Here is a 26,723-nt window from a genome sequence, read left to right as displayed (position 1 = left end):
ATGTGATTTCTCTCCCAAATGAATCTATCTGATATAAGGCTTCCAAACTAATTTTTTTTTTTTTTAAAGAAACACTGCTTGTACTATCCTGGCTAACATGGTGAAACCCCGTCTCTACTAAAAATACAAAAAACTAGCCGGGCGTGGTGGCGGGCGCCTGTAGTCTCAGCTACTTGGGAGGCTGAGGCGGGAGAATGGCGTGAACCCGGGAGGCGGAGCTTGCAGTGAGCCGAGATCACGCCACTGCACTCCAGCCTGGGAGACACAGCGAGACTCCATCTCAAGAAAAAAAAAAAAAAAAAAAAAAAGAAACACTGCTTGTTTTGCAAAATTCTTATACAAGCTTAAGATGTTTCACTGACTTTCCACTATCACCAATCTCCTAAAATTGGGATGCTTAAATGCCCAGGCAAAAGTGGCAGTTGGTCAGAGGGTACTAGAAACCACAGGAGAAATGTGACACATTTTTCCAGAGTATCCATTTTATTTGATGATGAGTAATTTAAAACATCACTCCTCCCCCACCATCTTTCCCCTTATTTATATCAGATACAGAAAGTAAAAACGAAAAAAATTTTGAGCTCAGATGCATAGAATTAGATACATCATTATTCTTGGTTCATGACACATTCTCATTGTTGTTGCATTCAAGACCCTCATTCATTCATTCATTCATTCATTCATTCATTCATTCATTATTCATTTAAAGTAATACAACAAATACCCATGACATTACCACCAACATGAAAACTAGGAAATGAATTTCCATTCATGTTCACCTCTTTGATCTTCAGTTGTATCACCCAGCTTCTTCCTTATTCCAAGGTAACACTACTGAAATCATCATTCTCTGGTTTTCCCTTTTAATGTGAATATATTCAAAAACAGTGGATTTTTTTGTGGGGCAGGGGTGTTTAGATGTTATTGACTTTATATGTAATCTTTAAGGACATATGCTTTTCACTTAATACTATATTGAAAGGATTAATCCACATTATGGCATATAATTATGGTACATTCACTTGGAGTGGATATAAATATAGCCTTATTTATTTATAGGTACACCTCCACTGCCCCGCAGGGCCCTGGGACACTGTGTGAGATGGGTACAGATTTTTTATTTTTTGTAGAGGTGGTCCCCGTCCTCCAGGAGCTTCTAATTAATTTGTCTATTCCCTTGCCTGTTAGTGGGCATTTGGGTTGTTTTCAGGTTTTGGTATTATAAAGAGTGCTCACATGAACACTCTTGTATGCGCGACCTGATACTTGTTAAAAAGTTTTTTTGAACTGGGCACAGTGGCTCATTCCTGTAATCCCAGCACTTTGGGAGGCTAAGGCAGGAGGATCACTTCAGCCCAGGAGTTCAAGACCAGCTTGGGCAAGATAGTTAATATGGTTTGGCTGTGTCCCCACCCAAATCTCAACTTGAATTGTATCTCCCAGATTTCCTCCGTGTTGTGGGAGGGACCCAAGGGGAGGTAATTGAATCATGGGGGCAAGTCTTTTCTGTGCTATTCTCGTGATAGTGAATAAGTCTCACGAGATCTGATAGTTTTATCAGGAGTTTCCACTTTTACTTCTTCCTCATTTTTCTCTTGCCGCTGCCATGTAAGAAGTGCTCTTGGCCGGGTGCGATGGCTCACACCTGTAATCAGCACTTTGGGAGGCTGAGGTGAGCAGACCACAAGGTCAGGAGATCGAGACTAGCCTGGCCATCATGGTGAAACCTTGTCTCTACTAAAAATACAAAAATTAGCTGGGCATGGTGGCGTGTGCCTGTAGTCCCAGCTCCTCGGAAAGCTGAGGCAGAAGAATTGCTTGAACCCAGGAGGCCGAGGTTGCAGTGAGCCGAGATCACGCCACTGCACTCCAGCCTGGTGACAAAGCGAGACTCTGTCTCAAAAAAACAAAAAAAAGAAGTGCTTTTTGCCTCCTGCTGAGTTTCTGAGGTCTCCCCAGCCATGTGGAACTGCAAGTCCAATTAAACCTGTTTTCGTTTCTAGTTTTGGGTATGTCTTTATCAGCAGCATAAAAACGAACTAATACAATAGTGAAACCCTGCCTCTACCCCCCCCCCAAAAAAAATTCGCTGGGCATGGTGGCATGCACCTGTAGTCCCAGCTACTAGCAGGGTAAAGTGGGAGGATAGCTGGAGGCCCGAAGATCAAGGAGGCAATGAGCTGTGATTACACCACTTTATTCAAGCCTAGACAACAGAGCAAACTCTGTCTCAAAAAAAGAAAAAAAAAGTTTCTTTTATGTATATGCCTAGGAACAAAATGGCAGGTCAAAGGGCATGCAAATGTTTATCTTTACAGGATAATGCCAAATTGTTCCAAAAGGGCTGTACCAATTTACACTCCTACCAGCAATGATTAAGATATTGTGATAATCTGTATCCTCCAGATATGGGCCAACTTTAAACATTTCTTTAACATATATATACACACACACATATATATATATATATCAGGTTTACCATTTTAAACATTTTTAAGTATATAGTTCAGAGACATTCTGTACATGCACACTGCTATACAATCATTACCACCATCCATTTCCAGAACTTATCTTCCTCAACTGAAATTCTGTATCTAGGCCGGGCGCAGTGGCTCACGCCTGTAATCCCAACACTTTGGGAGGCCGAGGCGGGCAGATCACAGGAGGTCAGCAGTTCATGACCAGCCTGGTCAACATGGTGAAACCCTGTCTCTACTAAAAATATAAAAACTAGCTGGGTGTGGTGGCTCATGCCTGTAATCCCAGCTACTTGGGAAGCTGAGGTGGGAGAACCCAGTAAGTAGAGGTTGCAGTGAGCCGAGATTGCACCACTGCACTCCAGCCTAGGCGACACTGAGATGCCATCTCAAAAAAAAAAAAAAAAAATCCATCTGTATCTAAAAATAACTCTCCATTCTCCCCTCCTCCAGCCTAAGAAACCACCATTCTATTTTTTTGTCCCAATGTATATGACTACTCTGGATACCTGTGTAAACCAAAAATAAAATTATAAGCACCACCGCCCCCTGCCCCCCGCCCCCCACAGCCATCAGAATGGAACCCTTCTCTCAGCCAAGGGCATTCCAAAGTTAACTTGAAAAACTAGCTCAGGTGATTATGGGAGTGGGGAGCTGGATATGCCTAATTATACCCTGCTCTCTTTTGGAGTTACTGATAGAACAGACTCTTAAAGTCTGATACGAAACATTTACAGTCTATTCTCTCTGAAGCCTGCCACTTGGAGACTTAATCTGCATGATAAAACCTTTGTCTCCACAACCTCTTACTGTAACTGAGACACTCCTTTCTATTGATAACTCTTTCAACCAATTGCTGATCAGAAAATTTTAAAATCTACCTATGACCTGGAAGCCCCAGTTTCAAGTTGTCCTGCCTTTCCAGACCAAACCAATGTACATCTTACATGTATTGATTGATGTCTCATGACTCTCTAAAATGTATAAAAGCAAGTTGTACCCCCACCACCTTGGGACCACTTGAGGCTGTATCACAGGCACATCCTTAACCCGGGCAAAATAAACTTCCTAAATGGATTGAGATCTGTCTTGGATACTTTTAGTTTACACCTGATATTACAGAAATCATACACTATTTGTTCTTTTGTGGCTAGCTTATCTCACTTAGCGTATCTTCAAAGTTCATCCATGTTATAACACATGTCAGAATTTCTCAAGGCAGAATGATACCCCATTTTTTGTCCCAATGTATATGACTACTTTAGATACCTGTGTAAACCAAAAATAAAATTATAAGCACAACCACCCCCTGCCCCCCACCCCACAGCCACCAGAATGGAACCCTTCTCTCAGCCAAGGGCATTCCAAAGTTAACTTGAAAAACTAGCTCAGGTTTTTAAGGTTTCAAGAATATGGTTTCAAGAATATTCTTTTATCCATTCATCCATTGGTGGACACTTGGGATACCTTTTGGCTACTGTGAATAATGCTGCCATGAACATAGATATACAAATATCTGTTGAAGTCCCTGCTTTCAGTTCTTTAGGGTAGATACCTGGAAGTGGAATTGCTGGATCCTATAGTAATTCTTTATTTAGTGCAGTGACATCCTCATGGCTCACTGCAGCCTCAACCTCCTGGGCACAGGTGATCCTCCCACCTCAGCCTCCTGAGTAGCTGGGACTACAGGCATATATTATTACACCTGGCTAATTTTTGTATTTTTGGTAGAGACAGGGTTTTGCCATGTTGCCCAGGGTGATCAAAAACTTCTGGGCTCACGCGCTCCACCTGCCTCAACCTCCCTACATGCTGGGATTATAAGCGTGAACCACTGTGCCTGACCTTATGTTTAATTTTTTGAGGAACAATCATACTGATTTTCCATCCTGACTGTATCATTTTTACATTTACCCCAGCAATGCACAAGGGGTTGACTTTCTTCACTTCTTCACTAATACTTGTTTTTGTTGTTGTTGTTTTTCTGAGACAGAGTCTCAGTCTGTTGCCCAGGCTGGAGTGCGGTGGTATGATCTCGGCTAACTGCAACCTCAGCCTCCGGGGTTCAAGCCATTCTCCTGCCTCAGCCTCCTGAGAAGCTAGGATTATAGGCACATGCCACCACACCCAGATAATTTCTGTATTTTTAGTAGAGACAGGGTTTCACCACATTGGTCAGGCTGGTCTTGAACTCCTGACCTCGTGATCCACCCACCTCGGTCTCCCAAAGTGCTGGGATTACAAGTGTGAGCCCCTGAGCCGGCCCTGTTTTGTTTTTTTAATAATTGCCATCCTAATGAGTGTGAAGTGGTTTGATTTGCAACTCCCTAATTAGTTAAGTTGACCATCTTTTCATGGGCTTATTGGCCATTTGTTTATCTTCTTTGGAGAAACCTTTGATTAAATCCTTTGCCCATTTTTGAATTTTTTTTTTTAGTAAGTTGAAGGATTTTAAAATGTTTTTATAATGGATTTTAATCCCTTACCAGATAAATGCTTTGTAAATATTTCTCCCATTCCATGAGTTGCCTTTTTGCTCTGTTGTATCCTGTGATGAATAAAAATTTTTAACTTTGATAAAGTCCAATTTATTTTTGTTGCCTTTGCTTTTGCTGTTATATTCAATAAATCATTGCCAAATCCAATGTCATGAAGGTTTTCCCGATTTCTTCTAAGAGTTTTAGCACTTCCATTTAAGTCTTTGATCCATTTTGAGTTAATTTTGCCTGTGGCTATCTTAAAGATAAATCTTGGGAAAACTGGATTATCCACGTGCAAAATTCACCATTTATTGAAAAGATAAATGGTGTTGGGAAACTGGATATCTTTTTTTTTTTTTTTTTGAATCAGAGTCTTGCTCTGTCACCCAGATTGGAGTGCAGTGGCATGATCTTGGCTCACTGCAACCTCCACCTCCTGGATTCAAGCGATTCTCGAGCCTCTGCCTCTTGAGTAGCTGGGATTACTGGTGCCCGCTACCATACCCAGCTAATTTTTGCATTTATAGTAGAGATAGGGTTTCACCATGTTGGCCAGGCTGGTCTTGAACTCCTGACCTCAAGTGATCTACCCATCTCAGCCTCCCAAAGTGTTAGGATTACAGGTGTGAGCCACTGCACGTGGCCAAAAAAACTGGATATTTTTAGATCATATATCTTTTAGATTATTTATTTTTTAGATATTTAGATTTATCATTTAGATTATCTTTTCAATAAATGGTGTTGGGAAAACTGGATTTCCACATGTAGAAATGGGGAAAACTGGATATCCTTTCTCCATTGATTGACTGGTCTTGACAGCCTTGTCAAAAATCAATTGATCATATATGTGAGGATTTATTTCTGGGTTCTTTATTTTATATGTCTGTCTTTATGCCAGGACTACAGTGGTTTTTTTTTTTTTTTTGAGATGGAGTCTCGCTCTGTTGCCCAGGCTGGAGTGCAGTGGTGTCATCTCAGCTCACTGCAAGCTCTGCCTCCCAGGTTCACACCATTCTCCTGCCTCAGCCTCCCGAATAGCTGGGACTACAGGTGCCCGCCACCACGCCCGGCTATTTTTTTTTTTGTATTTTCAGTAGAGACGGGGTTTCACTACATTAGTCAGGATGGTCTCTATCTCCTGACCTCGTGATCTGCCCACCTCAGCCTCCCAAAGTGCTGGGATTACAGGTGTAAGCCACCACACCCGCCCAACTACAGTGTTTTGATTACTGTAGCTTTATAGTTAAATTTTGAAATCAAGAAGTGTGAGACCTTCAGCTCTGTTCTCTTGCAAAATTGTTTTGGCTATTTGGGGTACTTTGAGTTTTCATATAAATTTTAGGATGAATTTTTCTATTTCTGAAAAACGTCAGTGGGAGTTTGACAGGGATTACATAATGAATCTGTAGATCACTTTGAGTAGTATTAACATTTTAAGATTAAGTGTTTCAATCTATGAACACAGTGCATCATTCTACTTATTTGTGTATCTTTAATTTCTTCCAGCAATATTTATAGTTTTCAGTATACAAGTTTTTTGCCTCTTTGGTTAAATTTATTCATAAGTATTTTAGTTTTGATGTTATTGTAAATGGAATTTTAAAATTTCCTTTTTAAATTTTACATTGAAATGCAACTAAATTTTGTGTGATTTTACATCCTGCAACTTTGTTTTTTAGTTCTAACAGGGTTTTTTGGGTGGAATCTCTAGGGTTTTGTACATAAAACATCATATTGTCTGTAAACAAATCATTTTACCTCTTCCTTTCCAATATGATGGCCTCTTTAATTTTTGCCCATTGAACAGACTGGTCCCAAATATGGTTCCCTGATCACTGATGAGGTGGAATATCTTTTTATAAGGAAGCATTAATACCAGTCCCATAATAGTAACATTTACATAGGATGTTAGGATAAATATAAAGTCCTAAGTTTCAGACTTCATCTCTAAATCTTAGGGTCTCATTCCCTGTCTTCTGTTCCTAATGAGTGCTGTAGTAGAAAATTTTTGAAGACTAATTTGCTACAGCATTAATCTTAAGCCTTTCTATTAGTCTTTCAAATGCACAACATAAATGATTCTTAACCTTTATTGGTTTATAAACACCTTTGAGAATTGGATGAATACTACAAAACTTCAACTCAGAAAAAAATGCACACATGAAGTTTTGCATGCATTATCAGGAGAAGATGTATGGCTCTCCTGAAGTTCAACCATTAGTCTGGGCATGGTGTCTCATCCCTGTAATCCCAGCACTGTAGGAGGCCTAGATGGGTGGATAACTTGAGGCCAGGAGTTTGAGACCAGCTTGGGTAAGATGGCTAAACACCATCTCTACAAAAAATACAAAAATTAGCCGGGTGTGGTGGTGCACACCTGTAGTCCCAGCTACTCAGGAGACTGAGGTGGGAGGCCAAGGCTGCAGCGAGCCATGATTGCACCACTGCACTCCAGCCTAGGCGACAGAACAAGACCCCTTCTCAAAAATAAATAAAGTTGGCTGGGCACAGTGGCTCAGGCCTGTAATCCCAGCACTCTGGAAGGCCGAGGTGGGTGGATCACTTGAGGTCAGGAGTTCAAGACCAGCCTGGCCAACATGGTGAAACCCCGTCTCTACTAAAAATACGAAAATTAGCCAGGTGTGGTGGTGCAGGCCTGTAATCCCTGCATGGGAGGCTGAGGCAGGAGAATCAATTGAAACTGGGAGGCGGAGGCTGTAGTGACCTGAGATCATGCCACTGTACTCCAGCCTAGATAACAGAGTGAGACCCTGTCTCAAAAACAAAAAAAATAAAGTTCAACCATGGACCTCTTACAGATACAACCTGGATTCACTTTAGTCAATCCTATTTCTATCAAATATATAATCTCTTTCTATATTTTAGTTGTTTTTACTACACACTAACTCTCACATCCTACCACTTTGTTCCCAACTCAATGCTTTTAATCACTGCTTGTGTCCTAATTGAATTTCACCTTTTCTTCAAGGTCTACCTAAAATTTCCAATTCTTTCAAGATATTTCTCCAACCCACTATCTTCTCTCCCAAAGGTATCATTCGTTCATTCAATAAATACAAATTGTGCAACTTCTCTGTCCTTGACCATGTTCCAAAAGCTGAAGATGCAACAATGAACACAGTCTCTGTCCTAAAGAAACAGTGCTCAGCCAGGAACAGTGGCTCACACCTATAATCCCACTGCTTTGAGAGGTCAAGGCAGGAAGACTGCTTGACAGGAGTTCAAGACTAGCCTAAGCAACATAGACCCATAGCTCTATGCACGTGCACACACATGCACACACATGCACACACATACACAAATTAGCTGGGCGTGGTTGCACACACTAATCAGCTACTCCTAGCTACTCAGGAGGCTGAGGTGGAAGGATTGCTTGAGGACTGCTTTAGCCTGGGAGTTCAAGGTCATAGTGAGCTATGATCGAGTCACTGCATTCCAGACTGGATGACACAGCAAGACCCTGTCTCTAAAAAAAAAACACAACAGTACAGGATTATCCAACCAGCAGATGAAACATGTATTTAGGGCATACACACATGGACTCAGAGGGAAAACATTTAGAAAAAATAAGATTTCAAAAATAATAATTAAAAATATATTTCACCTTAGTATTTTAATTATATTTGGGAAGAGACCTCATGATCTTCTCAGTGCCCAGGGTTTCTGAAGGTCTTCATCTAGTCCTACTAGCCCAGTGGGAAAGAAATCTTCTCATAAAAACCTGATTCCTTTCCTGTTTTCTGATATGAATTTGTTCAGGTATCCAAGAAAAAAGTTTGGGAGCTGCCCCTAACTCCTTCTTCTTCCCAATCTTCCACACTCAGTCATCTTTGTATTTCACAAAGATCACTACTGCCTAAATGAGAAGAATGGCCTGAAGGGGACAGAATTGGGTATACAAGTGGAGACCAGTTAGAAAGCTGTAATACAAGTGGAGATAATGACGAACTGAATTGAGGTGTACTAGAGGGGACTGAAAGATGTGAAAAAAAGATATGAAAAGGGGGAAATCTATGAAACTTGCAAAGTAAACATGTGAGATAAAGAGGGAGTTACTGAGGATAGTTCCCTTATTTTTGGCTTGAAAACCAGTTAGATGGTGGTGCTACTCATTAAGAGAATAAGGGAATATTGCAGTTTGGGGAAAAGAACACAACAGATTGATTTTGGTATATCTAAATGGAAATTTTCAGTGGGCGGCTAACTATTAGGCCTGAAACTGGAAAGAACTTGGGCTCAGATAAGATTTTATGCATTATCAGCAGATAAATGGTAACTGAAGCTACTGAAGAAATGAGCCCAGGGAAAATGAATAAAAAAAGAAAATTAGTTCAAGTATTATGTGCTCAGTGGTTGAATATAGCCAGTAAAAAGAACATAACAGTAATGTGTTACTGGCCATGTAACAAGAACAGACAGACCATGGACCTTCTAAACACTTTCCTTACATACTTTAAAAAAAATAAAATCCTTTAAATTTACATACTATTATGACATTTTACACTCCAGAAAAACCAAGGCATGGTATAGTGAAGTAATTTGCCTGAAACTGCACATCTAGTTAAATGGAGAAGCCAGGATTTGAAGACAGGTAGTCTGACTCCAGAACTTTGTTCTCAACCCTATAAAAACCTCACAGTAGTTCTTGAAGGTAGATATTTGTACTTATACTTTACAGATTTAAAACAATGAGGCTCAGATAAATTAAATAACTTCCTAAAAATAAGGTAGCTTACATGTAGTGGGACTAAAATTGAAAGGTAAAGTTCATATTGTTTCAAACCTGAGTGTAAGCAGGGATTTATAATTCTCTTACAGTCTTTTACAATACCTAGCTTAGTACTGTGTATTTAAAGAACAGTATTGGGCCGGGCATGGTGGCTCATGCCTGTAATCCAAGCACTTTGGGAGACCGAGGTGGATGAATCACCTGAGGTCAGGAGATCAAGACCAGCCTGGCCAAAAAGTTGAAACCCTGCCTCTACTAAAAATACAAAAATTAGCTGGGTGTGGCGGTGCATGCCTGTAAACCCAGCTACTCAGGAGGCTAAGGCAGGAGAATTGCTTGAACTCAGGAGGTGGAAATTGCAGTGAACTAAAATTGTGCCACTGCACTCCAGCCTGGGCGACAGAGTGAGATCCCATCTCAAAAATAGAATAACTAACTAACTAAATAAATAAATAAAAATAAATGAAGCACAGTATTGGCTGGGCATGGTGGCTCATTCCTGTAATCCCAACACGTTGGGAGGCTGAAGCAGGAGGAATGCTTTGAGCCCCAGAGTTTGAGACCCAGCCTGGGCAACAGAGACCCTGTCTCTACAACACAAAACCCCAAAGCAACAACAATATTATTATTACTAATTCTACTAATAACATAAGAACAGGCTTAGCTCCCATTCACCTTTCACAGAAAGTTACTTGAAGATGTACCACAACATCAAGTATAAACTAGAAAAAACATGTGGGTTCAAGAGAATAGTAAAATTAAGTCCCAGGACAAAAGTCTTGCTATTGTACTAGAGACCGGAGGAGGTCATGAGCTTTGGGAGAGCGGTCCTCATGGGGAAAACTTTGAAATCTAAAAATTAGATAGTACAACTGAGAGCTTAGAGAATTTGGGAATATGACAAAGAAAACTAGTTGAATCTAGAAAAGATGTTATCTGAACTTGTCTCTAGCACTGTTCTTAAACAAGGGGCATAGTGTCATGACATCATGACCCTAGAAGTGTATCCTAGCAGTCCATGGCTGCAAACATTTACACAGGAATAACTTAACTGCTTATTAATATATTTCATATTTTCTTATTTGTTCATATTTTAACATCTCTGAATGGGATTCATCTTACAATCAACGGTGTGTCATGGTTTAATTATTTTTTCCTTTTTAGTAGTAAAATAATGATGCATCTTACAATGAATAGCATGTCGAATGTGATGAATTGTGTGTGCCAAGCACTGCTTGAAATGCTTTATAATATACTCTTCCTCATTCAATCTTCGTAACAATTTTATGCAGCTGATGCTACCACCATCTTTAAGGCTCAAAGATGCTAAACAACAGGTTCTAGGATTGCTGTCAAGTAACTGGCAGAGCCAGAATTTAAAATCAGGTCGATTTCCAAGATCATGCTCTTACTGTTATCTCAGTACTTACCTTGGGTGATACAAAGGTGAATAAAAATCTATCCTTGTCTGAACTGCTCAAATCAACGTCTAGCTCAAATATGATCTTTTTGAAACCTTTCCAACTCCCCAGGAAGAACACATCTTGTTCTCCTCAACGTTATAAGAATCTCTATAATACCTATAATCTTATTATATTGTATAATCTCCCTGGGCCCTTGGAAGTCAGGAATATTCTCTTAACCATCCTTTTGACCCTACAGTGCTTACCACTGTTCTTGACATACAATAGAAGCTCAATAATATTTCTTAAAAAGAAGATAGGGTCTCTGCTGCTAAGCCTAGGAGACAAGAAATGCACATAAAGCTAAAAAAAGGTCAAAAGTAGTGTTTAGGAGAATTACATAGTTAAGTACAGTAGGGTTTAAAAGAACCAATGAGGGCTGGGCACGGTGGCTCACGTCTGTATTCCCAGCACTTTGGGAGGCCGAGGTGGGTGGATCTGAGGTCAGGAGTTCAAGACCAACTGGGCCAACATGGCGAAACCCCCTCTCTACTGAAAATACAAAAATTAGCGGAGTGTGGAGGTGGGTGCCTGTAGTGCCAGCTACTCGGGAGGCTGAGGCAGGAGAATCGCTTGAACCTGGAGGCAGAGGTTGCAGTGAGCCGAGACTGTGCTACTGCACTCCAGCCTGGGCAACAAGAGTGAAACTCCATCTCAAAAAAACAAAAAACAAAAAACAAAACCCACCAATGATAGGAAGTACAAGAGGATACAGCTCAGCCAGCTTCCAGGTTTTTTTTTTTTTTTTTTTTTGAGATGGAGTCTCGAACTGTCGCTCAGGCTGGAGTGCAGTGGTGCCATTTCAACTCACTGCAAGCTCCGCCTCTGGGTTCACGCCACTCTACTGCCTCAGCCTCCCGAGTAGCTGGGACTACAGGTGCCCGCCACCACGCCCGTCTAATTTTTTTGTATTTTTAGTAGAGACGGGGTTTCACCGTGTTAGCCAGGATGGTCTCGATCTCCTGACCTTGTGATCCTCCCGCCTCGGCCTCCCAAAGTGCTGGGATTACAGGCGTAAGCCACCGCGCCCGGCGCCAGCTTCCAGGTTTTCTCACTCACTCTCTCTCTCTCACACACACACCCCAGTCTGAAAAAGCTGAAACCGTCTACAATGGCTGAAACCACGCTGCTGAGGCATTTTAAAAATTTAATTAGTTACCAGCATGTATAAATTGAAGTTTCACATAAAACCCAGGATTTCTGGATTTTCCTGAGAAACGAAGTCATCTCAGAAACTGGGTGCTCATTCTCCTAGAGAAATGCGTTGGATTTGGGTATCAAATTCTCCTTTCAGATGAACTTAATGCTCCCTTATCCATCATAGTACCTTCCACCATTTTTTTAGGCTCAGCTTGCATAACGTAATTTATATTCTCTCGCTAATCTAGGCATCTGGATTTATGACCCCTTCTCTAGACACATTACTTACTCACTGCACTATCACACTATGAATTTTCAGGCATCCGTGCTTTGACTTCCACTTTGCCTAGAAAGTCCTTTGCTTTCTCCAAAAGCACTCCTACTCCCCTAAGGCACTACTTCAATTCTTTTCGTTAGTTTCTTCTGACCAACCTCTCAACCGTGTCACGTAGCACTGTGGTAATACCTCTATTAAAACCCTTATCAAAGCGTATGCACAAGCTGCTTCTCCTCGCGCTGACATTCGCTCCTTGAGGCCAGCGGCCCACAACTAACTCATTTCGCGGCCCCAGCTGCACGTCCTTGCCCTGGCACCTACACCCAGGCGTTCAGTACGTTTGCGGAAGTCAGACTTCTTACTTCACGGCAAACCCAAGCTAAACTAATATTACGATCACAGAAGTGCGGCTGAGGTGGAAGCCAAGACTATCCCAATTACTGGATTCTAGCCGAGAAAAAGGCGCGCGCCAGCACCCCAATCAGTAAAAACTACCGGGCAAAGTTCGCCGCCGCCGCTATCCTGCTCTGGGTCTGAAATAGTTCTAATTCTCGCGAGATTCGGCCTGAGTACCAGCCTTCAGCTCCAGTGACTTGCGGGTTCGTTTCCTCTAGATTCTCGTGGCCACACCGTTCTCAGACACGAGCCTTTCCGGTGCTGTGCCCCGGAAGCGGAAGTGCTGTCTTCGGGCTGTCAGAGTTGGTCTGTTACTCGGTGGTGGTGGACTCTACGGAAGCCGTTTTCGCTTCACTTTTACTGGCTCTGGAGCGCTTTCTCCCTGGCGGGTGGGAGTGCAGGGACGAAGGTGCGAGATGAGCACTATGTTCGCAGACACTCTCCTCATCGTTTTTATCTCTGTGTGCACGGCTTTGCTCGCAGAAGGTGAGAGCGGCTATTTCTCAGACGTTTGATCAGTCCCCGGGAGGAAGGGCCCCGGGGTCCCTTGTGCCTCCAGGGGAAAGATCGCGAGCCTTACTTGCTAGAGACGCTCATCTACTCTACTCCAGGGGATCTCTGGGCAACTCGTGAACAGGAGCGGGAGGGGAGTGATGGAGTCGATTGCCGAGTTTTCTTTGGTCTCAGGTAGATTTCACTTGTGTAATTGTGGAGACACCTTCACATCATGTTACTGTTGTTTTGGCTGAAGAGTCAGTTGTATTAGCCTTTGAAAAAAGTTAACTATGGGTAAATACAAAGCAAAAAGTTGGAATCCCTCCTTCTCCAACAGTAACCTCTAATAGTTTGCTGTGATCGTTCCAGTCATTTCTCTATTAACATGTTGCTTTTAATGTTTTAGGCATAACCTGGGTCCTGGTTTACAGAACAGACAAGTACAAGAGACTGAAGGCAGAAGTGGAAAAACAGAGTAAAAAATGTGAGTATGACAACACATTAGAAATAATTTCAACACGTCAAGCTCATTAAGTCCATGTTCACAGTAAATATTTTAAGAACACCAGCTGGTAGAAAGATGAACCTGACTTGAAGCCTATTTAGAAATAGAAGACTTTTATGCAAAATGTGTAATACCAACTAGAGAGAAGTGGGGGACGTGGCAGATACATGTTTTGTGCTGTGGTGGTTCTAAAAAGAGGTTCAGCCTGGCGCAGTGGCTTACTCCTGTTAATCCCAGCACTTTGGAAGGCTGAGGCAGGACTGAACCTAGGGGTTTGACACCAGCCAGGGTAACATAGGGAGACCTCATCTCTACAAAAAAAAAATTAGCTGGGTATGGTGGTACACGCCTATAGTCCCAGCTATTTGGGAGACTGAAGCATGAAGATCCCTTGAGCCCAGGAGGTTGAGGCCACAGTGGGCCACGATGGTGTCACTACACTGCCTCCTGGGCAATAGAGTGAGACTTGTCTTTAGAAAAAAAAGAAGAGGTTTCATTCAGTTGTGCGGAACCATGGTAGCCTTCATAATGCTGATGGCCTTGCAGTTCCTTGTGGATAGTTGGAATTTGGATAGAGAATGAAATGGGGAAAGGAAATTCCAGGTAAAGGAAATAACATATGAGCAAAAATACGGAAATCTTAACATTTAAGGCATGTTTGGAGGATAATAGGTCATTATGACTGGTGTCAAGGTAAGTGGTGTCTTCAGAGATAAGCCAAGTTTCAGTTGGGTTAGGAAGTTGAAGAGGTGTTTGAGGAAAAGATTAAAAACAAGAAGGGTTTGTTACCTTTGAAATAAAGCAGGAATTCCACAGGATTCAGCTAAAGGTACAAGGTGAATGGTTCCTTATGGGCCTGATTTAGTTTTCTCTGTTCTTTTCTCCCTTATAAGGATTAAATATAACTTTTGTTTCTTAGAATTCCTACAATTTTCTGTATTCTGTGACTTTTTCTTATATCTTCATAGGGATTTGAAGTTTTTTTCTTAAATTACCACATTTGATCCACACAGCAACCATTTGTGGTCACTCGTATAAATATTACTTCCATGTCATAGGAAAGAAAACTGAGCCTCAGGATGATAATGACAACTTACGTCACAGAGCAAACAAAGAATAGAGACCAGACTCAGGCTTTTAAAATTACAGCTTACTGTTCCTTCATTTACTCAATGTTGATTATGTACCTCAGCATATCTGAGCCAAACTCCTTATCTTTACCTTCACAAACAAGATACTCTTCCAGGATTTCCCTATTTTGGTGATGGGTACCTCCATGCTTCCAGTAGTGTAAACCAGAAACCTTGATATGCTTTATTAATTTGGCTTCCAGGATACCATACTCTCAGTTTTGCTGCTCTCCGTCTTACTGGTCATCCTTTTTTTATTTTTTACTTTTTAATTTAATTTTTTTTTTTGAGACAGGGTCTCACTCTGTCACCCCCCACAGCTCATTGCACCCTGGACCTCCCAGGCTTAAGTGATCCTCCTGCCTCAGACTCCTGAGTAGCTGGGACTACAGACGCACGCCACCATGACTGGCTAATATTTTGGAGAGATGAGGTCTTGCTCTGTTGTCAGGGCTGATCTCAAACTCCTGGGCTCAAGCGATCCTTCTGGTTAGGCCTCCCAAAGTGCTGGGATTTACAGGCATGAACCACAGTGCCCAGCCCTTACTGATCATTCTTCTGCAGTTTACTTGTTGGTTTCATTTCTTGACCTCCTGTTGTTGGGGGTGACATGAAATTTAGGTTTTTTCTCTACATTCACTTCCTTGGTGAACTTATCTTTCAGCTGTATTGGCCAGTGACTCCCAAATATATGTAACCCTCTCTCCTTAATGCAAGATTCACATATCCATGCATGAATTTGTTATCTCAGCTAGAATGTTTGGTGGACATCTCAATCCCAACACGTCCCAAATTGAATACTTGTTCCTCATGTCTAAGCCTGTGTCATTTGTAACCTTCTTTATCTTGGTCTAAGGCATTTCTGTCCTTCCACTTGCTCAGGCCATAATTCTTGGGCAGTTATCTTTTACTCTTCTTAAAACCCACATCTAGTTTGTCTGCAGATACTGTGGGGTCTCCTTTTTGGGGAAATACCCTAAACCAGTAAAGGTTCAGAGAGCTTCCGATACCCAGAATTTGACCATTTTTCATTAGCTCCAGTGTTAACCACTGTGGTCTAAGCACTGTGATCTTTTGGGTGGATTATTGCAACAGTCTCCAACAAGCGTTCCTGTCTTCCTGAAGTCTGTTCTCAAGATGACAGCCAGAATAATCTTTTTAAAAGCCTATTAGGTCATGTCCCTTTCACTCAGCAGAAAAGCCAGCATCCTTATAATGGCCTACAGAGCTTCCTTTTTACCACTCTGATACTCTTTCTTCTCACTTACCCTACTTTACCCACACTGTCCAACTTGCTGTTCTTTACACATACTGGCCATACTGTGCTGAGACCTTTCTAGTGGTTGTTCCTTCTGCCTAGAAATGTTCTTCCCTACAGTATGTGCTGGGCTAATCCTATTACCTTATTCAAATCTTTTTTCCAACATCACCCCTGATGCTTAAGTTGACCACTCTATTTGAAACTGCAGGCCGGGCGCAGTGGCTCACGCCTGTAATCCCAGCACTTTGGGAGGCCGAGGCGGGCGGATCACAAGGTCAGGAGATCAAGACCACGGTGAAACCCTGTCTCTACTAAAAATACAAAAAATGAGCCGGGCGCGGTGGCGGGCGCCTGTAGTCCCAGCTACTCAGGAGGCTGAGGCAGGAGAATGGCATGATCCCGGGAGGCAGAGCTTGCAGTGAGCCAACATCATGCCACTGCACTCCAGCTTGGGGGACAGAGCAAGACTCCTTTTAAAAAAAAAAACAAAAAAACAAAAAAACCCTGCAACCTGCCAATCTCCCCTACTCCTAATATTCCTTACCCTGCTCTATTTTTTTCTGTTGCTTTTATTACTTTCTAATATACTGTATGATTTACTTATTTATCATATTATTGTTTGTTGTGTATTTCTACCTGCTAGAATGAAAACTCCACTAGGGCAGGGTTCTTTGTTGTTGTTACCTATGTATCCTGTTTACCTAGAACACTGACTGGCACATAGTGAATGTTTAATAAACATTTATTGATTTGAATGCTTTCTTCTTTTGCCCCATATATGCAGTCCGTTACCAAGCCCTATTCCTGTTTTCCTGATTAGTTTTCAGATCATTTCACATCTCTCCATTTCTCCTACCACCACCTAGTCTAAACTTCTATTATATTTCATTTAATCTGCTGCAGTAACCTCCTCTCTGGTCCACCTGCACCCACTCAAATTTGTCCCCTATAATGCATCTAGGGTAATGTTTTAAAACACAAATCTGATTATGTTACTTGTCCTTCTTAAAACCTTTCAATTTCTTCACAATTGCTTTAGGATGAACATGTGGCCTGTAAGGTCCAGCACGGTATGGCACCACCCTTCCTTCTCCTGGCTACGTCTTGTATCATGTTCTCTCTTGCTCCCTATTCTCTATTCATTCATGCCTTTTTTCTGTCCTCTGGGCTAGTCTTATGGTTTCCTACTACAGGCACTTTGTATCTGTTGTTCCTCCTATCTGGAATAATTTTCCCTTCTCATTTTGTTTAGTAAAATCCTACACATTCTTCAGATCTTATCCAGTCTCCCAGACGGGGCCAAATCTTCCTATCATAGTTTATGATTTATCCACATACCTCTCCTTAGAGTGTTTGTAACAATTGCAGTTTTACCTATATATGATTATGGTCATCATGGTAATGTGTCTCTCCTCAACAAAACTGTAATTTCTATGAGGACAAAGGCCATTGTATCCACAGTATCTAATGCAGTGCCTGGCACATATTAGATACTTGATAAATGTATATTGAATAAATTATCTGTATAGCATAACATCACATGTATTCTTTGTGAAAAATTGTTCTGCTATGATCGATCCTATGCTAGTTAGCAGCACGCAGTGGCATCCCTGTATACATTTCTTCATGTCATTTATATCATTGAGTAGTTTTATGAAATACAAAACAAATTTAGCTTCAAATTTGTTTGAATATACTCATACCGTAAATATTTATATAATATGGATTTGCCCTATAGATTTTGAGCTTCACTGGTATCTACAATATTGCCTTGTCTTTAATTATTTACATTATAGAAATAAATGAAGTCTCCTTCACTGTACACTGCAAAAGTAATACCATTGAGGCCAGGCGCAGTGGCTTACACCTGTAATCCCAACACTTTGGGAGGCTGAGGCAGGTAGATTGCTTGAGCTCAGGAGTTCAAGACCAGCCTGGGCAACATGGCAAAACCCCATCTCTACAAAACATACAAAAAATTAGCCTGACACGGTGGCGTGTGTCTGTGGTCCCAACTACTTGGGAGGCTGAGGTGGGAGGATTGCTTGAGCTCAGGAGGTGGAGTTTGCAGTGAGCAGAGATGGGAAATTGGGCCACTGCATTCCAGCCTAGGTGACAGAGTGAGATCCAATCTTGAACAAAAACAAAACAAAGTAATACATTTGCCAGTTTACACGTCTATAGTTGCAATTTTACTATAATTTCTTCATATACTTCCTTTGAAGGTAAGTATGAGGTAGGTTGATGATTGGAATGACTCATGGCATTTCTTGTGGTCTTAGGTCCTCTACTCCGGATAATCTACCAAAACTCAGTAAGCATGTATTTTTTTTTTATATGATCAATTGAAATATTTGATTGCTTGCTATGTGTTGAGTTTACCATAGCAAGTACAATATAAAATGAGCGGCCACAAATTCTGTCTCTGGAATGTATAATCAAATGCACAGCTATTATATTTAGCATGAGGAATATTAAAAAGGAAAAACATACGGTACATTTCCACTTTGAACAAATGTCTTAATTGCAAATACAGAATTCCTTCTGATACTTAGTATGAATTTAAGCAAGGGAAGTTCATAGGGTTTTTGAAGAACATCAAAAAATATAAAGAGGTTTGAATCAGAATTTGATATAGGTTACTTTGCTTGTGCTGATCTGGTCCTTGGCATTTTTAAAAGAATACTGATATCCAAAAAGCAGTCCTACTGAGCTGCCTTTAGCAAAAGAAAATGCTTTCTTGGTAGTGAGTTGGTTGACTCAGATGGTCACTGGGCTTATAGATGTACTCTGAATATCAGTGGGTCTCCTTTTATTGTGTTACTATTATAATATATACTAATGAAAGGATACTTCAATAAATGAGAAAGATTACAGTACAGTATATATAACTTGATTCTTGTAACACATTTGTTTATTTGAGAGCATTTACTAAGTATAAATTGCTGTGAAGTATGAGTTATGTTGTTTACGGTAAAATAGGATAAATCTTTTAGAACAATCTATAAACTGTTTGGCAGAACTCTGGAATTCAGAATGCAGGAATACCAGGTCATGGACAGAAATGCGTTTCATAGTAGACATCTTTTATTTTTGTCAACTCTGACATTTCTACTTCTTGCTGTCAGGTAAGATTCTGATGAATAAATATCAACACACCAAGGTTTCATCACAACCTCATGAAGTTTGAAAAACATTAGATTAATGTATCCCTAAAAACAGTTTATCTAGTCTCAATCTGGTCTGCTAGAAGACCAGACTAATGTTTATGAAATTGTCTTATGTTTCTATTCTGTAGCCTTCTGTCTTTTTATTGCCCTGTTTTCTATGCAGTCACGATTAAATGCCAAGTAGTTGTGTTACAGTCCTTCTGGGGTGGGAAAGAAATATTTTTGTTTCTTTGTTTAATAATAATGATAAAGAATAAAACATTAAGTGTTTTCTAAATCCATTTTGTCTTTTGAAATGTTATCCTTATAACATTTTAATAAAAATGTTTATTTTTTATTTATTTTTTTGAGACAGGGTTTCACTGTGTCACCCAGGTTGGAGTGCAGTGGCCCAATCATGGCTCACTGCAGTGTCGACTTCCTGGGCTCCTGTGATCCTCTCATCTCAGCCTCCTGAGCAGCTGGCACCACAGGAGTGCACCACCATGGCTGGCTGATTTTGCAGTTTTGGTAGAGACGAGGTTTCGCCATGTTGCCCATGCTGATCTCGAACTCCTGAACTGCAACAATCCTCCCATCTTGGCCTCTCAGAGTGCTGGGCTTACAGACCTGAGCCACTGCACCCAACATAAAATGTTGTTTTTATAACATCTTAAAATGTGAAATTTGACATTTTTCTTTTATGATCTCTCACTAGTATGTTCATTCAAAATCTTTCTCTCGCTCTTTCCGTATACATGATGTTGTGTTTTATTTTATTTTATTTTGGCAACAGGATTTCTCTCTCTCATAGGCTGGAGTGCAGTGGAGCAAACACAGCTCACTGCAGCCTCAAGCTCCTAGGCTCAAGAGCTCCTCCTGCCTCAGCCTTCTGAGTAGCTGGGACTATAGGCATGTGCCACCACACTCAGCTAATTTTTAAATTTTTTATAGAGACAGAGTCTTGCCATGTTGCCCAGGCTGATCCCAAACTCCTGGGCTCAAGCAGTCTTCCTGTTTCACCCTCCCAAAGTGCTGGGATTACAGGTGTGAGCCACCATGCCTGGCCTATCTCTATCTTTTTGTTTACCTAGAACAGTATCTGTTACTCAGTCTCCCAGAACATACATAAACTGTACACACATACACACACACACACACACACACACACACACACACAAATCACATAAATCACATATTTTATTTTGGCCAACCCTTTAAATTTCATTTGCAATATTGGAGTCAAATTGAATTTTACAATTCTTAGATAAAGCAGTGATACTAATTTTGCTTTTAGAATTCAGGGACAGACTTCTTGTACTAAGGGAAAGAGTTCTACCTGCTAATTCTCTTTAATGTAGGTTTTAGAAATGATACTTACACCGTACTGTTTGCTATTAGCATACTAAAATAATATGGGTAACAGGTAATATAAATAAACTAAGTAAAGGCAATTTTTGACATATCCCTAGTCCATTTACAGGAGATTAAAGATAGAAAATATAATATAAATACGTTATACTATTTCTTTTTCTTTTTCTTTTCTTTTCCTTTTTTTTTTTTTTTTTTTTTTGAGATGGAGTCTCGCTCTGTCGCCAGACTGGAGTGCAGTGGTGAGATCTTGGCTCACTGCAACTTCTGCCTCCCGGGTTCAAGCAATTCTCTTGCCTCTGCCTCCCAAGTAGCTGGGACTACAGGCATGTGCCACCACGCGCAGCTAATTTTTGTATTTTTAGTAGAGATGGGTTTTCACCATGTTGGCCAGGATGGTCTGGATCTCTTGACCTCGTGATCCACCTGCCTTGGCCTTCCAAAGCGCTGGGATTACAGGTGTAAACCACCGCGCCTGGTCCACTATTTCTTTTTCAAAAGCTTATTGTTATGTAATCTTGATAGTAATTGAAATGCATCAGAAAAATTGGTCTTTTTTTTTTTTTTTTTTTGAGAGACAGAGTCTCGCTCTGTCGCCCAGACTGGAGTGGAATGGTGCGATCTTGACTCACTGCAACCTCCACCTTCTGGGTTCAAGTGATTCTCCTGCCTCAGCTTCCCACACAGCTGGAATTACAGGCATATGCCACTACGCCCAGCTCAGTTTTGTATGTTTTTTAGTAGAGATGGGGTTTCACTATATGTTGGCCAGGCTGGTCTCAAACTCCTGACCTCAGGTGATTCGCCCGCCTAGGCCTCCCAAAGTGCTGGGGTTACAGGTGTGAGTCACTGCGTCTGCCTGGTCTTAGCTTTTCTGGCTCTCCTGATTTTCCTGCAGTGTGCATATATCTATCTTGTCACATTACTGTAATTGTCATTTGATTATCTCCCCTGACTAAAGTATTCTTTAGAAGGTAGGGAGCATATTTTTTTCATCTGCTTAGAGTTATTTAGGCAACGAATAACTGAGTGAATAAATTTCTACCATTTGTCATAAGATAATGGAATTACAATTAACCTAGTTATCTGAGAGAGCAGAATTTGAAAATTGTGCTTTGACGCTAGCTAAGGTAATCATCCTCAGCTGATGGTCTGTTTTCATTATGATCGTATCAATACAATTCTTTATGGGTATTTGATTAATGATGCTTAGAATTGTTGTTTCATTCTTAGAATGTTGCATCTACCTTTTACCATCAGTAGCTGTGAGAGTGGACCAGTTAACTTAATCATGACCATAATCAGTCACTGTGTAACTTTCTTGCAAGCTTTTTTCATTGGTTCAGCTGTAATAAAGCATCCTTTGTTTCTTTGGTATAGTCCAGTTAATTTTTACTATGTTACTATGTTGTTTACAGTGGAAAAGAAGAAGGAAACAATAACAGAGTCAGCTGGTCGACAACAGAAAAAGAAAATAGGTAAGATGAGATATTAGTCAAAATGAAATTTGGTTTTTCTTGGAAAAAAATTAATTCTTAGATAACGAAACTATAATAAAATTATTAATAGTGATAACTCACATTTCTATGATTTTATGGTTTATAAAGCACGTGCATTCTTTATCTCACTTGATTCTTACCCATTTCGTGAGGGTATACAGGACAAATTTAAGCAGTTCCTCTATTTTTGCTCTTAGCTTTGGAATTTGAGTTTTGTAAAATGACAGTTGTGGCTTTTGAACTTGGCTGAGGGTTTTTGGCATAGTTTGTAAAAGCATATTTTTTTTATATCTGAGATGATTATTTCCACTTAAGTCTTACTTGTATTCGTTGTTTCCATGGCTTCCTTACTGAGTATTGACTAGTGATGGAAATCCACCAAGGGGTAGGAAATTTTCTGAGTAATTTTGATATACTTGGAGAAATAATGAACATATCATATGTTTTTCGTTTTTTAGTGTAACTTAGAATTTAAGTAATTCTGTTCCCAAAAGGCAATTCATAGGGATTGTATATGATTTGTTTTTATATGTTATGATGTTTCTTGATTCTGAAATTAGGAAAAAAATTATTGTGAGATTGTGTATTTGTTTCAGAAACTGTGTCTGTATACCTAGGTCACTGCTGTTACAGCCCAGGGGAGAATTCCATGCAATTAGATTATGTCAGTTCCTGTTCTGATTAGTTTTTCAGTTAGTATAGCGATCCTGGATGTTTTTTAAGTGGTCTGTTTACTTAATTCTATGGGAAAATGCTATTGAACATTTACTCTGTATGTGTCAGTTACCCCTAACAGCATTGGAGAAACAAAGTAGAAAAAGATTCTATTTTTATGAACTGTGTTTAGAGAAGGAAAATAGACCAGAAAATAAGTGATTACTATGCAGGATGATAAGTACTTTTTTGTTTGTTTGCTTGTTTTGTTTTGTTTTGTTTTTTTTGAGATGGAGTGTCACTCGTTTCCCAGGCTGTAGTGCAGTGGTGTGATCTTGGCTCACTGCAACCTCCGCCTTCCGGGTTCAAGCGATTTTCCTGCCTCAGCCTCACGAGTAGCTGGGACTATAGGCATGCACCCCACACCTGGCTAATTTTTGTATTTTTAGTAGAGACGGGATTTCCCCAAGTTAGCTAGGCTGGTCTCAGACTCCTGACCTCAGGTGATCCGCCTGCCTCAACCTCTCCAAGTGCTGGGCTTATAGGCGTGAGCCACCGTGTCGGCCGAGAGTCTTGAGGAACAGAAATTTAAGGAACAACAGAAGAAGTAAAGTTCTGAAAAAGTATTGCCAGATAAGTTGGAAAGTAGTAGTGTCACAGAAGTTGAGAGGAGAGTGTCAGGGAGGAGGAAGGACCTGATGATGATGGTAAATGTCTAAGAAATGGAGGTTATTAGTGCTTTTAGCAAAAATGGTTTCAGTGGCATGATGGGGGACAGAAGCCAGATCATATAGCTGAAGGAGAGAATGCAGACATTGAGAATGCAGACAGTGAGAAAATGAAGACATTGAACATGGACAACTCTTTCAAGTACCTTTGCTATAAAGAATAGGAAGGATATAAGAATGGAAGGCAGATTATCCTCTGTCCTTAAATTGGCAACACAGAGTATCTGAATTCAAATGATCTTAACATGGAGTGCAACCCTGAATTGTTTGCTCACCCAAAAAAAAAATCTCATCAGAAGTTATAAGAAATAGTATTTGTGGCTGGGCGTGGTGGCTCACGCCTGTAGTCCCAGCACTTTGGGAGACCAAGACGGGTGGATCACCTAAGGTCAGGAGTTCAATACCAGCCTGACCAACATGACGAAACCCTATCTCTACTAAAAATACAAAAATTAGCTAGGCATAGTGGCGCATGCCTGTAATCCCAGCTACTTGGGAGGCTGAGGCAGGAGAATCACTTGAATCCGGCAGGTGGGAGGCGAAGGTTGCAGTGAGCTGAGATCGTGCCATTGCACTCCAGACTGGACAACAAGAGCAAAACTTTGTTGCAAAAAAAAAGAAGTAGTATTTATGAAGAGTTGCTTATCAGAATCTTACTAGAAATTATGAGATGTAATATTTATGAGGAATTGCTTGAAAGATGATCTATCCATTCTCTAGATTTGTACATTTTAATCTTAGATTAAGCCAGACTATCAGAAATCTGTAAACCTAAACTGGATTATTTTGGACTTCATAAAATGCTTTTACTGTATTTCACCTTGGCATTTGCATTGTTAGGCTTATTATGAAAAATTCAGCCAGGTATCATACACTTTGTTATAGTATTACTATGGAATATATTAAAAAACATCCACAACATTACACAATTGTCTTTCGATAAGAAATTGTGGAAACTGTTTCTATTAGTTTTCAATGTCAGGAAAAGTAGCAGTTCTCATAAGTAATTGATTTATTTTATCTTACTGACACTGTGCTCAAACTGATTTTTGTTTTCCTTTGAATTGGCTGCTGTTAAGCCTAGAATGAGATTTGCTGTTCATCTCCAGCAAGTTTATAGGACCAATTAAATGTATTTTTATGTACGGATCCTCTATGGTTTTGTTATTATCTAACCCTTACTTTTTCTTAGCCCAGATTCCTCACTTGAGCTTATTTACAAATATATATATAGTATCTGGGGGAAAAGGGGGCATAAAGAGTAAAGCCACTGCACTGGGAGAAGGGAGTTTTCAGTAAGAGGGAAGCAGCCAGCAATATTCAGTGTTCCAGAGAAGCAAAATGTCATTGATTTCACTAGGTGAAGCTCTTTGATAACATCCTTGAAAGAACCATTAATCTGCAGTGGAAGTGTCTTTTGCTTTTTAATTGAAGATTTGATGTTCCCAGTTCTTAATTTCAGAAGCAAATGTTTTGGCTATTTTGCATTTCCCTCTTATAGAAGAAAAATGAATTTACTTTTGGCATATGAATTTTATATAGTTTGTTTTGTTGCATTCCAAATAAAGAAGTCATAAAGGGTTTATTTGAAGGATATACGTGATGAGAAACTCAGGCAAAGCTGAACTAAGTGGTTACAGTAAGGCAGGAACCGTGGTAAAGCAAGTCCTACAAGCAGAGCAAGTCTTGAGAAAAAGTCAGACAGGGATCTTCACTGTAAGATTTCACTAATTTTTTTGGCATTCAGCTTTTGCCTTCACCTAACCTTCCCTGTGTCCTTCCCTGCCGCCAACCCCTTAGGAATATCCGCTCCAGATGCTTGTGTCCTGGGGTTCTATCTCAGTATTTTCATAGTGTGATCTATAGACTACCTACATCAGTATTGCTTGAGATACGAAAAATGAAGGGTTCCAAGTATTACTCCCAGACTTTACTGAATCAGGATCTCTGGATGTGGGACCCAGGAGTCTACTTTTTTCTTTTTCTTTTTTTAAACAAGCTGTCCATATAATTCTTAGGCAAATTAAGTTTTGGAGCCATTACTATATTGTAACTTTTCTATTTCTGTTCCCATAGTTAATTGATTTATTTTACCAAAATTTTCTAGCATAAATTCCTGAGAGGGGAATCTAATTGGTCCAGCCGATCTTTTTATGCCATAGGCCTATGGTTTGACTGCCTCTTGGGTCAGCAGTAGTAGGACAGAGGATGTTATAAATCTTCATGAGGCTAACCCTTCAACTAGCTATGATGCCAGGCAGATATCCCCAGAAGGTGGGTGGGAAAGGGCGGGCAGACATTCTGAAGCTTGTCTGAGTGGGATAAGTATCTCTTTTCTTTTCTTTTTTAGTTTTGTTTTGTTTTGTGTTTGTTTTTGAGGCAGGGTTACTCTCTGTCAGCCCAGGCTGAAGTACAGTGCCATGTTCATGGCTCACTGCAACCCTTAACTCCTCTTGCCTCAGCTTCCTTGAATAACTCAGACTATAGGCATATACCACCATGCCTGGCTAATTTTTAAGTTTTTTTGTAGAGATGGGGTTTCTCTGTGTTGCCCTTGAACTCCTGGGCTCAAGCAATCCTCCTAATTCAGCCTCCCAAAGAGCTGGGATTGCAGATGTCGGTTACCACACCTGGCCTTTTTTCTTCATGACCTGGATTTAAATATGAGAGGAAATTTTTGAAATTTAATATATTTGGGGCCCTGAATTTATACATTCATTCTAGGCCGTTTTCTGTGTTATTTGGATTGGCTGAAGGTCTACTGATTCTGTGGTCAGATGGATGTCATCATTGCTGCTAGTTTATTCCAATAGCCACAAGAAATGTAGCTCCATTTTTGGAGTATTCCTTTTCTGACTTTTAATTTTCCCTTTTGCTAGTCACCTTGGAAAATAAATCATTCTAAATATAAATGTATCTTCTGCATATTTCCAGATTATTCTTTCCAT

At 40.4% G+C, this 26,723-nt stretch overlaps 1 protein-coding gene across 2 annotated transcripts in view; it reads left to right on the top strand.

The window, feature by feature from the left end:
- The window catches only part of TMCO1 (transmembrane and coiled-coil domains 1), a 169,010-nt gene that overhangs the window by 115,464 nt on the left and 26,823 nt on the right, over positions 1 to 26,723 (top strand). Inside the window, exons 2-4 of one of the 2 annotated variants that reach the window (XM_077999039.1) lie at positions 13,247 to 13,469; positions 13,885 to 13,962; positions 22,313 to 22,372. In XM_077999039.1, the coding sequence (XP_077855165.1) occupies positions 13,247 to 13,469; positions 13,885 to 13,962; positions 22,313 to 22,372 (361 nt within the window). Of the gene's footprint in view, positions 1 to 13,246; positions 13,470 to 13,884; positions 13,963 to 22,312; positions 22,373 to 26,723 lie in introns of those variants that run through there. The other variant, XM_015125464.3, reaches the window with a different exon arrangement.

The sequence above is a fragment of the Macaca mulatta genome, chromosome 1 (genome assembly GCF_049350105.2).
Source record: "Macaca mulatta isolate MMU2019108-1 chromosome 1, T2T-MMU8v2.0, whole genome shotgun sequence".
Classification (NCBI taxonomy): domain Eukaryota; kingdom Metazoa; phylum Chordata; class Mammalia; order Primates; family Cercopithecidae; genus Macaca; species Macaca mulatta.
Note: the sequence above shows the minus strand (reverse complement) of the source record. Positions and strands in the feature narration are given on the sequence as shown.